The sequence below is a fragment of the Diadema setosum genome, chromosome 3 (genome assembly GCF_964275005.1).
Source record: "Diadema setosum chromosome 3, eeDiaSeto1, whole genome shotgun sequence".
In the NCBI taxonomy this organism is placed as follows: Eukaryota; Metazoa; Echinodermata; class Echinoidea; order Diadematoida; family Diadematidae; genus Diadema; species Diadema setosum.
This window is the reverse complement of record NC_092687.1, coordinates 10,518,946-10,533,169: the sequence shown is the minus strand read 5'-3', so window position 1 is coordinate 10,533,169 and position 14,224 is coordinate 10,518,946. Positions and strand designations below refer to the sequence as shown.

The window sequence follows — 14,224 nt, the reverse complement described above, 5'->3', positions numbered from 1 at the left end:
GAAGTCCATTTCACTGTAGTCAGTGGTCCGATCACAGTCCGGCTCATGATTCGGCTGAGGGGGATGACAACTTTAGCAAACTTCTTTTGTGATGTCATAATAACAAGCACATATGCACGCACCCTGGCATTACTACAGACTGCGCGATGCGCAGAGAAGACAACGAAGGCAACGTTACTTAATACGTAGCAACACCTACGCACATTACTCTTGATGACAGCTCAACTTCGGTAATCTTCATATCAATGCTAACGGTGATCGGCAGTATCATCAACAGCGCCCTCTACACTACCAGGACTATGCACCTTTAATATGACTATTCAGTAGGGTTCATGTGTCATGAATAATAATGTGTGAAGCAGATTTCAAAAGGCCCTCGCACTGTCGTGCTCAGCTGGGCTTGCCTCTCTCGCCCGTTACAGCTAGAGGGCCTTGACAAAAGGCTATGATGTCACTAGCTACGTACCATTTCCAGATCCTAGCCCTGTACTCATGGGGAATGCCTCCTCGAATCAGTGTCTTTAGCTCTGGCTGGAATGGGGAAGAAAAAGGGGGGGCAGCAAAAGAGGTTTAAAGGAAGAGTTTCCCTACAATATCACATGTATAAGTACGTGTGTATGTGAATTTTGCACAGCGAATGCAGGAAGATTACTGAAAAGCTCAGAAAAAGTTAAGAATTGGACAATCCATTCAACGCTATAAACTTTGAGAATTTTGAGAGCTGATTAATTTGTTGCTTATTTACGGCGATATAGGGCAATTTGTCAATCACCTGCAATAAAAAACACAACTCGACAGAAATCATGAAATTCGAATTAGAGAGTTAGAAGTCAAGAAAAGATGGCACTGATATCTGACAGAGTTCATGATGCATCCGCCTCCATTCATTGAAACAAAAAAGACATTTTCACAACAGCCCAATGAAAATCCAAGCTCAAGATTTTTTACGTGATCACAAACTAGCAGACTATTTCTTTACCTATTCACATGATCTTAGAGAGAATAAGCCCAAATTTTTTTTTTTTATTATAATTATTTTTTAGCTAATGTGATAACTGACAACTTCAGTAGAGCACGTGGCTTCAAAAGATCACATGCGATTTGCACACTGGTTCCCATCATCGATCGGGTCACATAGGCAAGGCAAAGATGGGATCCATCACACTAATGTCTTGAGGCAAATTCACATTATCAAACAGCGCGCTAGTTCGCAAATCATTAGGCTGTTTCAGCAATTTCCCGAGTCTGGGTCGAGAAATTTTCTTGAGCCTAGCTTTCATATTAGCATGCTAATTTGAATTCGCATTATCAAACAGCGTGATGTTTCGCCATCGGGTTACGAAAATCCAAGCTTGAGATTCTGAAAATACCATGCCATTTCGAAACATCAGGCTGATGTGAAAGTGTCTAATGAGTGTCTTCGTTAAGAGTTTTCATGACGTGTCAAAGGTCACATGACTCACTGTCATGGAGAGGTCCTTCTCAGGGTGGGCCACCAGATAATTCTCCCACTTCACTCCCCGGGAAACCTCCGCCGTCGAGCGCTTTGACTGGTATCGATGCGAGGAAAAGACAGGAAGAAAGTTTTAAAGGGCTGGTACAGTATTGGTGGAGATGAGGATTGAGCTTTTTGTGAGATACTAAGAAACAATTTATGAAATATTACATTATAGCATACCATTCTAAGAGGAATTCAAAGTTTATACGATGAAAATTATTTTTGAAATGGCCAAGATATCCAAAAACCAAGTAAAACAAAGTGATCCTAATAAAAGGTAGGTCCCACTTTTTATTAGGATTGCTTTCTATGTTTGGATATCTCAGCCATTTCAAAACCAATTTTCATCAAATAAATGTTGAATTCCTCTTGGAACTGCATGGCTATTGCTCTTTCATATTTTGTAAGAGGTTTCTCATTATCTCATCAAAAATATATAAAAAAAATAGAAACCTGAAGCCAGGTCTCTCCCAAAACTTTATCATTCTTTTTAAAAAAATTACAAAAGAAAGCTCATCATGAGATGAAAATACATGTATGATTACTCTCTGATAAGACTGTAATAAAACAAGACAGGGTGCTGTTTAACAATGTTGCCATCTTGAAAATGGAACATACACAGTCCTACATGTTACCATATTCTGTGATATTGTGCATGATTATTAAAGATAATAAAAAGTTTTGGTACCTCAAAAGTTTCCCTGAATTTCCTTGTCTTAGTTTGTGTTTCAGGTTAAAGTACGTTGTCTGTGAGACTTACTCGCCCCAAAGTGCTCTCATGTCTTAGTAATCATGCAATAATGGTTTCGTGCCAGAGCCCCCGCCGTACGGCGGCGAGGTAGTATTGTACGAAACCACTGACTGCGACCAGCAGCGTGCAGCCCCATACGCATAGCTAACTGCGACCAGCAGCCCCATACGTATAGCGTAATGGGGCTTCGCATTGTAGCATTCAGGATCATGACAGATTTAGTATCGCGGGTAAATGTCAACTTAAACTCCAAAAATTTCTTCAATTAGAAGACTTACCAATAAAGTTGAAGTATTGAAAACAGGCTTCGGGCAACGTTTGGTTCTGCCAATAGTCTCTTTCTGTTCGAATTGATGACTGAATGTGACTCGGTCGAGAGGACCTTGGGAGAGCTGCATACGCTGAATACTACAGCCAGCGCATGCGCACACAAACATCTTATCCGTTCATGGATTTGAAATTTGTGCGCATGTGATGTGTTCGCATGCACTGGCTCTAGTATTCAGTGTATGTAGCTCTGATCAAGAAACCTGATATCCCCTACTGAAGATTTTCAAGAGACGGCAGCGTTATAATAAACCATTCAGTCAACAGTTTATCATTATGGTGATATTTGTTCATACATCTCAGGCTATGAAATTCTCCAAACCTTTTTATGCTTTATTGTTTTTGTTCATACATCTGAACATCACACAGAGCTCAGTCTGCAAGGAGGAAAAATCTCTAAAATTGAGCAGCTGCAATGTTAAACATCTTCAAATTTACATTTAGCTGATCAGAAGCAAGTCTGCCCCCCCACGGAAGAAAGCAGTAACTGCATAGCTGCTGAGCTGAGATAAATGCGATTTTGTGTTTTTTGCAGATTCTTTAAAAACACAGAAACATTCAAAAATAATTTTGTGGTATGATTATGCACCATACCTAGTTGTCTAACAATATCTAGGAAAAAACTATGTTTCCGTTATTTTTTAAATGTTATTTAGGAAAATGCAGTTACTGCGGTGGCTCACCCTTGATTCTGGGTAGTTTCCCCACGGAAAAAAGCAGTAACTGCAGACGGCCAGGAGTCTGCTGTTTTCCCCATGGAAAAAAGCAGTAACTGCATATGTCATATGACCATAGGAGGAGAATTGTTACCACCACCAGGTTGTAAAGTTCTTCTACTTTCTAGTTAGTCTAGATCTATAAGATCTAGGACCTAACGCTAGACCTAGGCTAGGTCTTGTCGATTGAATGGCATTCTGTGTAAAAATAAGGTACACGTAGGCCTAGGAACCTACCCTAATTGAACTTTGAAGTGCCCGGCCTTGCCCCTGACACATGACCCTGGACTAGACAATAAAATATCAAGTCTCTTCGTCTTAGATCCTAGTCGAACTCTGACATTACACTTAAGCTAGACTACAGATCTATGCCCAATGTTAGTGCTAGACCTAGATCTATTAGGGCCTACGTTAGATTAGGCCTACTGACATTTTGTCTAACACTAAACAGTTAACAATAGATCTACTCTGTAACGTTAGATCTGGTATGGGTAAACCTATAGGGCCTACATCTAACGTTAGACTAACGTCAGTGCATTAATACTAGTGCTCATCTCCCTTCAATATATTTTCAGCTCATCTAGATTTTCTGGTTCTGGCCAAAGCCATGGCTACCATGACTTTTCCTCTGCAATTCATGATAGATTTACAGGCATGCCTGGACCGCAGAAACTGTGTGACAGCATGGTTAGCACTGGCATGATCACTCAGACTGTGCCAGACCTGCAACACTGTGCAAGTGATGACTATGTGATGTGATGCAGTGTCTAGCTAGTTACTGTGCAGTATGCTGCAGAATTTACGCGCATGCAGCTAGCTGCACGTGTATTCTACACTCTGAGCGCGCTGAGTCTGCCAGGTTTGCTAGTCTCCAGAAAGAAGCTTTTTCTACAACTTGTCATATGATTCCCTGCGGGCAGAGTCAAGTTACTGGTGAAACAATCTTTTTTATATCTACTCCCCTAAATTATGGAAGAAACTGCTGTTTACATTGTTAAAAAAAAAATAGTAGAAAAAATAAATGGTATTAGGGAAAAAAATATACAGGAAGGACTACTATACAGAGTCTGAATGATTAGACTAAATTGTTAGTTACTGCTTTCTTCCGTGGGCTTTGTTAGTTACTGCTTTCTTCCGTGGGGAAACTTGCAAAGTTGAATCAACTGGATGCAGTTACTGCTTTTTGCAAAAGTGAAAAATTGCATTTTTGGTCACTTTCATTTTTTTTTGTGCAAAACTGACCTGTTAACATTGGAGAGCATTGGGTAAACTATTCATTTTTGCAAAAAAGTACACATTCATAAAAATGTCAGTTACTGCGTTTTTCCATGGGGGGGCAGATTAGTATTGGGCTTCGAAAGGAGATGGAAGAATATCGAAGGGGTATTTGAACTTTGTCTTCGGAAAACATCCCTATGGATCGATCTGCATTTCAATGAAATGAGGAAACTCTTCTGAATTCTTAAGATACCAGCCTCTCCAGGGCTCACCTTGATTTCTTCGGAGCGCTTCTGAAGTTTGGTTGCCTGGGTAACGAGAGAGTTGTCATCCTCCTGTCCGCTCTTTTCATCGCTGATGAAGCCGTACTTGTCGTAAAGCTGCTCCCTACAAAACGGGAACACAAGATGAAAAGATGCTAAGAAATGAATGGGCAATTGTTAGCAAATGTGACCGTGCATCACAAAACAAACAAAAAGTCGCACACACTGATTTTGTGTGAGGACTGAAAATAAGTGAAATTGGTCAACCTAGCTGATCTTGACTTTTTCATATTTTCTTAAAGAGCAAGTCTTCTTCTACATCATGCTAGAATTTGGGATCATAAAATGGGCAGGAAAGTGTGTTTCTTAGCAGTTTATCTCGAACAGTTTTTTGGTAGAATAGTGTGATTAGGTGTGTCTTTAGAGTCCCCTTTTCATTTCTTAAAAACCTTGTACACACTCTTCACTTTCAACTCTAATAACCTTTGAAAGGATAATGCTACTGCTTTGAAAGTTGGCATTGATTATGGACAGAATGTGTTAATGAGGCATGCTTAATTTCAATTTAATCTGATAATCCCTTCATTTTTGTTACTCTAACTGGTGGTTTACTTCCTGTTTTTTGTCCCATTCATCGCACAGCCAGCAAGGCTTGGTAAAGATTTAGCGCTTGAATAGACACCGTACTTCAGAGCCTCTTTTCTCAGTTCGCACTTTTCCCGACTTTTTCCAATATTTAGATAGGTTAGGAGAATCCATACTGATTTGAGTTATACATCATTTTAAAGCTTAAAGTCTGCTCTTTCAGAATATGGTCTTAACTAAAATTTCATGTCTGGCGACTTTGTGTTCGTTTTCTGATGCAGGGTCACAAATAGAGTAAAATTAGACGAGTAGAATGAAAGATGCTAAACAATAATTTACCACGAATGTGAAAGATACAGAATCATTGGAAGTACCATTTATCTAAAGATAATGATCGCTTTAATAACACATTATGAAATTCAAACATGGAGTAGCATTGTACTTATATGTCTTGCATAACAGATTTCACTTTTGAGTAGGAATTATTTTAGATAATTTTCCACACCACAGAAACCATGATTGTAATTCAGCTGTTGTTGGCTTCTTAATTTTCTCTTTTTTTTGTGTGAACACAAAGTGGAAATAAATTCAAATCAATCATATCAATCAATCACTTGCCTTGTGCATACACAAACACATACAGAGGAAAGTCTAGCCAATACAGTCAACCTTGATATAGTTGACCTTGCATAAGTCAAATAATCAACTACTAAAGTTGGAGGTCTTTTCAATTCTTCTTATCTTTATATTCTATTGACTTAGTCCCTCATAAGTGAAATTTTCTCTCTAAAGTCGAGGCTATCTATTCTGTCCAAATAGATTCGACTTAGGCAAGGGTGAGTGTAGAAAGTATACTGAGAGCAAAATCTACCTTGAACTCTGGGAGTAGGACTTAATCTTGTCAGCTTTGACCTCAGAATCCATGGCTTCAGCCAGAAGTTTAGACACGATGTCGTCAGAATCGGTGGCTCCTCGGTCTGATCGATCACCTATAAGAAGAAAAAAAAGAGAAGCAATGCCACAATAATAAATTAACACCTGAAATCTATGCGTTTCTTTTTTCATAAATGAATGCAATAAATATACGTTTATATTTTCCAATACAACTGAAATCATTGCCATCTTCTAAACATAAACAATCTAAGATTTTGGATGGACCAACTAAAGAAATTGTTATCTATGCTGACTGAGTAGAATGATGACATTCAAATGCATGACAAATCATTCCAAAGCACAAACATTTTGCAAAGTGTGCACTCACTATCAAGAGAAGATCTATTAACAAGTATCAACATGCTACAATACCCTTGAAAAAATGGTTTCTTCCAATGCTGACTGTCTGTAGGAAACATTGAGCATGGTAGTTTTAGCCTTCACCACTGTTGCCAATTTGGGTCAGATAATGATTGATGTTGCCCAAAGCAGTTTTGTATCTAGAGTGCTTATTCACAGTATAACACTGCCCTGGTGATTTGTCTGTTGTCTGTGAGTGCTTGGAGAGAGGCGCTAGGCTTCACCCTCACCGCAGACAGTGCTCCTTTGCTAGCATACCAGCAGCCAAGCAGCAGCCAAGGGAGTGGTGCTCTGTACAATTTTTCTGCGAGCTCGCGGGACAAGACCCACCATTACGGAGTAGGGTATGCAAAACGTCAATGTGGTCACAGGCATTTTATAAAGTCTGCCCTCTACAGGCAATGAGTATATAACCTCTATGGTTCTGCCTCACCTCTCTGTGGTCCCCTGACTTCATTCAAGAGGAGGAGGTACTTGCTCTCCGTCCTACAATACTCTGCTTCCAGGTCAATGTACTTTCTGTGAAAAGAAATGTGGCAAAGAAAGGGCTCAAAACAAGCACATTTTTTTTGTGTAGATATTCTTTTTAGTGTCCTTTATAGCAAATGTAAGAGGCCCCCCTCAACGTTTCGCGCGATTTATCGCTATCGCGAAAAGCTATCGCCACGACGTTTCATGACTTTTTTCTGGAGTCTCCCGCATCTTTTGACACCAAATTTGCAATGCCCGGGCATGCGGTTCCGAAGTTGCGCATAAATATGAACATGCAAGTCAGACCAAAAATTGCTCAAAAACGTGAATTCGTGTACAATTTCAATGCAAACTGTGCTTACAGGCAGATTTCATAAAAGTGTGATTATTTGGGGGTTTTATTGATAAAAATCAAATAATAGCATATTTTCTTGTTCGAAACAATGTCACAGACAAATTATATTGAAAAAAATGAAAAACAAAGAAATACTTAAGAAATTCAAAAAAACAATTAAATACTTCAGAAATTTTTGCTGATGGCACAATTTTTTCTCTTACATTTGCTAAGGACAATAAAAAGAATATTTACACACAAAAAATGTGCTTGTTTTGAGCTGTATTTTGTGATTTATACCAAATTGTCTGATTTCATGCATCATTATGCATAAATTAGCCTAATTTGGCATAAATTAAATTTTTTTTTTAATTAACTTCATGGTACTTTAGATTTCATCAATGTGTGTGCCGATTTTTGTCGCGATCCCGCTGTAGGCGCCCCACCCCAGCCTGTCATCTACAGTACCTAAATAGCCCGGCCTAGTTAGGGTTAAAGCACTGCCCCTTAGTATCTCCACACCAAACAAAAACTTTAAGTGGGACTGAACATGCAGCTGGTCAGCATTTCCTTGTGCGATTTAAATCACTGTTCCATAGTATCTCGCGACCCAACAAAAAATTTTATAAGTGGGACTTAGCATGCAATTGGTCAGCTTTTCCTGGTGGGCTTAAAGCGCTGCCCCATGGTATCTCTTGACCCAACATAAGATTCTATAAGTGGGACTGAGCTTATAGTCAGTCAGAATTTCTCACAACTACTAACCACTTTTCATGCCAACTCATACAAAACTATGTGATACGGGTATGTCACCATCTTACACTTATAGCTCATCAGAAATTAGAGGCGAGGAAACAGCAAACATGATAATTTTGTTAAAGGTGCATAGTCCCGGTAGTGTAGAGGGCGCTGTTGATGATACAGCCGATCACCGTCAGCATCGATACGAAGATTACCGAAGTTGAGCTGTCATCAAGAGTAAAGTGCGTAGGTGTTGCTAAGTAACGTTGCCTTCGTTGTCTTCTCTGCGCATCGTGCAGTCTGTAGTAATGCCAGGGTGCGTGCATATGTGCTTGTTATTATGACATCACAAAAGAAGTTTGCTAAAAAGCTGTCATCCCCCTCAGCCGAATCATGAGCCGAACTGTGATCCGACCACTGACTACAGCGAATCGGACTTCTTCAGACTCGGGAAAGTGGGCCAAAGCGTAAGCGCCAAAGAGGAGTCGATAGCATAGGTCTCTATAGGAAACTTGCGCCGTGCGCCCACGTACGCATTTGACTATGAAAAACACCGGGACCATGCACCTTTAAGAAACACGATGGTTCACAATAGTTGCAAACTTTACCACTTCCCGAACAAGATGTACATACTTGTTTGGATTTCGTTGCCAAATGGGGGCGGTTGCATACAGTACATGTATGTGTACTCAAAACCCACACCTGCCACACCAACTCTTATCCAGTCCCCCCCCCCTTTCCTTTCTTCCCCCTCCCTCTCCTCTTACCCTCCCCTTAAAAACAAATAATTACAAAAACTAACAAACAAACAAACAAACAAACATATGCTACTGAAAGAAAAACATTCACGACAGATATTGATATTTTTGTAATTACATGTACTTCTCATGTAATGTTACAAGTTTTAGGAAAACCAATAAAAATTTCTAAATTAGAAAAAAAAAAACACAGTCACATAAACAACAAAACAAAACACACATACATAAACAGACACACACACAGCACACACACACACACACAGCACACACACACACACACACAGAAACAACAACAACAACCAAATCCACAAGAAAAATCAAGCAAAAAAGAGAAATTGCCACACTTAGCACTGGCACTCACTCAGATAAAAACTTTTCCCGGACAACTGCGTCATTTCTCAGCTGGTTCAGCTCCAAGATCTCCTTGTTCAGAAACTTGTTCTGCATTTCAAACGCCCTCGCCGAGTCCTGGCAAATCAAAGGGAAATACGAGTGTATAACCATTTCCACTCCTTTTTAGGAAAAGAATAGTGAAAAAATGAGCAACGGAAATGGGATTCCTTCAGGATTGGAAACCGAGACCTCTGGATGCCAGCCATGTGCTCTACCGACTGAGCTTTACAAAGCCCCAGTAGTGTTCCTCCCAGAAACCCTAAATTCTCAATGCTTGGATGGTCAGATCCTACACCAGTGTATTGGTGTTTGACACACATGCATACACTTAAACCTAACATAAAGCTGAAGGATAATTCAAATTGGGGATAAATGCGAGGGATCACAGAAGTGATGCAGCTATTTGAGTATGTAAAAAACGCAAACAGAAGGAATCTGACCATAAATGAATATAATTTGTTGCCATCCTCCATATTGACCAACAATGTTCTACCTTCAGTAGTTCGTATTCCATGGGGTCCACATATGTCGGTGAGTTGGGCAGGGCAGGTTCCATTACATCAGCGGGGGTGTTCCCAGCCAGGTTTGTGTTGCCCTCTACTTCAGGAGTTTGTGTGGTGGGGGCGGAGTCTGTTGCCGTCTTGATAACCAGAGGCTCCGCCTTCTCAAGTTCGTTCACCTTCAAATGGAACAGAGGGGAGACAAGCATTATATCGTAAGCAAGTTGCAGGCTACATTGTGGGCACGAGTAGATAATAGTCGCCTGAGAAATGCAAGAGAATTAGACATGGAATGGTAAGAAGCAATTAATAGTTAACTCAGATGATGATCCTTAACTTTGAGGTTAAGTTAACTTCAAGGATACGCTCATAGTTAATTAAGTAGTGTAGGATGCAATCAAAGGTATCAAAACTAACTTGAAGTTCACTCAATGTTAAGCACCACAAGATTTCTCAGGGTTAAAACTATATCCAAGAGCCGCAAGGGGTTCTAACTTGTAGATAAGCATCACGTAGACACAACTTGAAGGTAAGCATGACCTCTCCATGAACTCCTCATTTCATTTAGCTTTCAAGTCAACCTCCCGAATATATATACAGTACCTCTTTTCGCAAATTTCCTTCTCTGCGGATTTATCATCGAGTGGGACTTACTCTTAGTTACATGTGGGCAAGAGCTTATCATCGATTATAAGCTAACATCGATGATAAGATTCGTCGTGTCAAAGTTAAGGCGGCAAGAGCTGATCCTGGAGGTTAGCCGAACTTACAGTTATAGTCGGACGATTGTCATCCCTAATGGTACGTACACTCCCGAACGACCAAAGTTTGTGCATGCAATTGCGCAATGCCACACTCGGTGCTATATCCATAAACGTGTGGGACAATACTGCCACTGAGACACGTGTGTGTGTGCGTGTGTGTGTGTACGCATCATACACAAACATTGTGACGGCGAGCTGCGGTGATTGGAGGAGAGAGGACAGAAGACGCGTGGCTCTTTTGGCATCTCTTCATGCGCATGCGCACTGAGAGTGTGCGTCCATTCGGAAGCTCTCGTGGCTCGCTCGGACAGCCATTTTGGGGCAGGAGATTTGTAGCACAGAACTCTTGTAGTCTTGAGTGTTGTTCACTGACCCATTGAGGCAGCGCTATTCTCATTCGGGGTCACTACATTTGATACAGAATGGGGGAGGCAGCATGTTGCGTTCGTCTCCATGCCGCACAAACCACTCGCCACGATTGTAAGCCTTTAAGGATTGAATGACAGCCCCTGAATGGTTTCTTTACACATTGCCATCCAAGAACATTCTGAGCATTCCTGGAAGCTTGCTAGCATAAGAGCAAGTGGGATTTCGTAAGTGGGAGATGTCAAGATTGCATCTTCATTATTTTTATGGTTTAAATTCAAGGTAATTTGAACCATCACTAACTACACTGGTCTATCAAAAAACATTACATGGATAACCAAAATTTGCAATGGTAAATTAAATCACTGCATGACTTACATCTGTTGAGGGACATAAAGGCCCGAATTCACGAAGGTGGTTTAAACTTAGACCATGGTACAAATTTACAATGTAGACCATGGTCTAAAATAAGCGTTAAATAGGCGTACCAATACATGCGCGCATAAATGCATGTTTTTTTACTGGATGCCTGTTAGCGTACGCAAATCTGTCAATCATATCTACGCAGAAGAAATTTACATAAACCATGGTTTAAATTTAGACCATCTTCCTGAATTCGGGCCAAAGGGTAAACAAGAGTAATGGTTAAGCTGCTACTAGTACTCCTTTTCTTGAAGACTATTAAACAAAGTCTAAGAGACTCACCCTCATAGTAAGAGACACAACAATTTCATCCTTTGCCTGTATCAGGTCTTGAAACATGTTGATCTGCTCCTTTAATTCTTGCACTTCTTTTTCACAAGATCTGAAAACAAACAAACAAACAAACCAAGAAATGAGGCCGGAAACTGTAAAAATATACTTTTGGCAACTGGAGGGCAAATTTTAAATGTGGTAAATTCACACAATGTGACATGGTTTTTACACTATTAAATAGATGATATATTGACAGAGGCTAATTTGTCAAGAAGGCTCTTTCTGGGATGGTCATGAGCCAGGAAAAGAAACACATACATTTCATTTTAACCCGTTGAGTATACTCTGGCAAGTGTCTATGGAAAATATGTGTTGTGGCAAAACCAAAACGTCCTCAACGGGCTAAATGCTCCAAAGCACACACATGCAAGAGTAGGCCCTACGTGTTTCAGTTTGTTTTCAAATTGGTTTATCATTCTTGATAATTCAGTTTGTATGTCTTCTTACCAACAAGCAAATGTTCTGACAATGCCTGCAGAAGGTTCTGGCCGAAAAGAGTTAATCATATCAATCTCCATTGAAAAAAAAAAAAAAAAAGAAGCATCTATGAACATAGCCTCTACTAAAATTTGACATTTCACTGCACAACAGCCTGTTGAAACATGATACAATCACAGTACAATAGACAGGTCTTGATACAAACATATTCAAATTTGAAGTAAAGTTGAGTTGTGGGGAGGGGGGAGGGGATCGGTGACTCTGTATGAACATGCTCACAGGGGCATACGACAAAGTGCTTCCGGAGTATTTCTGTGCCTAACTATGTACAGTCAGTATGTCAAAGGGTAAAAAATACAATCAGATTTCCGAACTGATAACTTTCAATATGATTAAACTTTCTGAGTGCTATTTCATGGTCTAAAAACATAACATCTTACCTATATTTTGCAGAAAACCCCATTTGACTGGGTTAACCCTAAAAAGACTGGGCTATTTTGGTAGCTCGAAAGACTGGGGGGGGGGGGGGGGGGGGGGCTAAAGGGCCCCCCCTTAAGATCTCGGCCGTGGATCGCGCGATCGCTGCGAAAATTTGCACAATGGTAGTGTGCGATGTAATCTACAAGATTGTATATTCAAATTTTACAAAATAATCTTCTTTAATTTCATTTTGATTAATTATGCTAATTTATGCGAGAAATCAGACTCTTTGATCTAAATCAGTAAAGAAAGCTCCAAAAGTGCTCATTTTTGGTCTAATTATTCTTAGTGGCATTCTTAGCAAATGTACTTGAAAAAAAATTTGGTATCAAAATTAATTTCTTATCTTTTTTATTGTTTTATGAATTTCTTATGTATTTCTCTGTTTTTTGGACCTTTTGTTTTTGTTGTTTTTTTTTTACAAAATTTGTGGCAGACCCTTTTTGAAGCATAACACTACTAAAACAAATTAATTTTAGCCATTGAGAGTAAAAGTAAGCATATTTATATGAACCATGTGAAAAAACTCAATTTGCTTTGACTTTGTACACAAAATCACATTTTTGAGCCATTTTCGGCCTCACGTGCATGTACAAAAAGTTATGTAACTTCAGAACCGTACCCCCGGGCGTCACAAATTTGGTGTCAAAATGTGCGGGAAACTCGAAAGAAAAAAGTCATAGAGCATCGCGGCGAGAGCATTGCGTGTTGCAGAGTAATCGCGCGAAATGTCGAGGGGGGGCCTTTTAGGCCCCCCCCCCCAGTCTTTTTAGGGTTAAGCAGTCACAGAGAAATGTGGATCATTAAATAGCATGTCATGGGTCTGCTTCTTCCGAGTTTAGCACCCGGATGTTCTTGGACCTACATATTAATGTGTGAACACAATGGACAGAACTTGGAGGGAAGGGATTCCTGATATGCCCCTCTTTTCTCTTTGACTACTGAAAAACATGGGATGGAGTTTCTGTAAGATGTGGGTAATAAGTTATGATGTCTTACCCTGAAATTGTATTTGGATTGATTCACGTACTATCTTTATATTTATCGTTGTGGAGGGTCCCATTGTAATTGTTGGGTTTTGTTTTGTTTTTGTTTTTGTTTTTGTTTTTGTTTTTGTTTTTTTGTGTGTGTGTGTTGTTTTTGTTTGTTTCTTTTTTTTTGGGGGGGGGGGAGGACATATGGCATAAATGGGGTAGAAAACAGGGGCGGATCCAGGAATTTCGTAAAGGGAAGGAGCCTTTGCCAAATTAAAGGGGGCACACAAACCCCCCATATTTTTTTTTTCTTTTATTTCTTCTGTTTCAACCAAAAAATAAAGAGGGGGCATGCGCCCTGTGCGCCCCCCTCTGGATCCGCCACTGGAAAAGTTTTTGGGCGTGGCTCATTCCCGGCGTGGCCCCGGTCCTGTCTTACCCCAGCTGACTCTTGAAGCTGTCCCTGTCATTCCTCATCTCCTGCAGGAGCTGCTCCAGCTGAACCAGCTGCTTGTCCTTCCTCTGCAACACCTGCAGCTTCTCCTGGTCCGTCTGGCACAGGGAGAACTCACGGCTGGAGGAAACGGTTGCATAGCAA

At 40.2% G+C, this 14,224-nt stretch overlaps 1 protein-coding gene across 1 annotated transcript in view; it reads right to left on the bottom strand.

The window, feature by feature from the left end:
- LOC140246538 (TBC1 domain family member 2B-like) overlaps positions 1 to 14,224 on the bottom strand; it is a 58,516-nt gene that overhangs the window by 9,774 nt on the left and 34,518 nt on the right. Inside the window, exons 15-23 of the mRNA XM_072325881.1 lie at positions 14,066 to 14,200; positions 11,684 to 11,783; positions 9,842 to 10,027; positions 9,317 to 9,423; positions 7,085 to 7,170; positions 6,230 to 6,347; positions 4,783 to 4,897; positions 1,464 to 1,550; positions 467 to 531 (exon numbers count right to left, since the gene is read on the bottom strand). Of these exons, the coding sequence (XP_072181982.1) occupies positions 467 to 531; positions 1,464 to 1,550; positions 4,783 to 4,897; positions 6,230 to 6,347; positions 7,085 to 7,170; positions 9,317 to 9,423; positions 9,842 to 10,027; positions 11,684 to 11,783; positions 14,066 to 14,200 (999 nt within the window). The remainder of the gene's footprint in view (positions 1 to 466; positions 532 to 1,463; positions 1,551 to 4,782; positions 4,898 to 6,229; positions 6,348 to 7,084; positions 7,171 to 9,316; positions 9,424 to 9,841; positions 10,028 to 11,683; positions 11,784 to 14,065; positions 14,201 to 14,224) is intronic.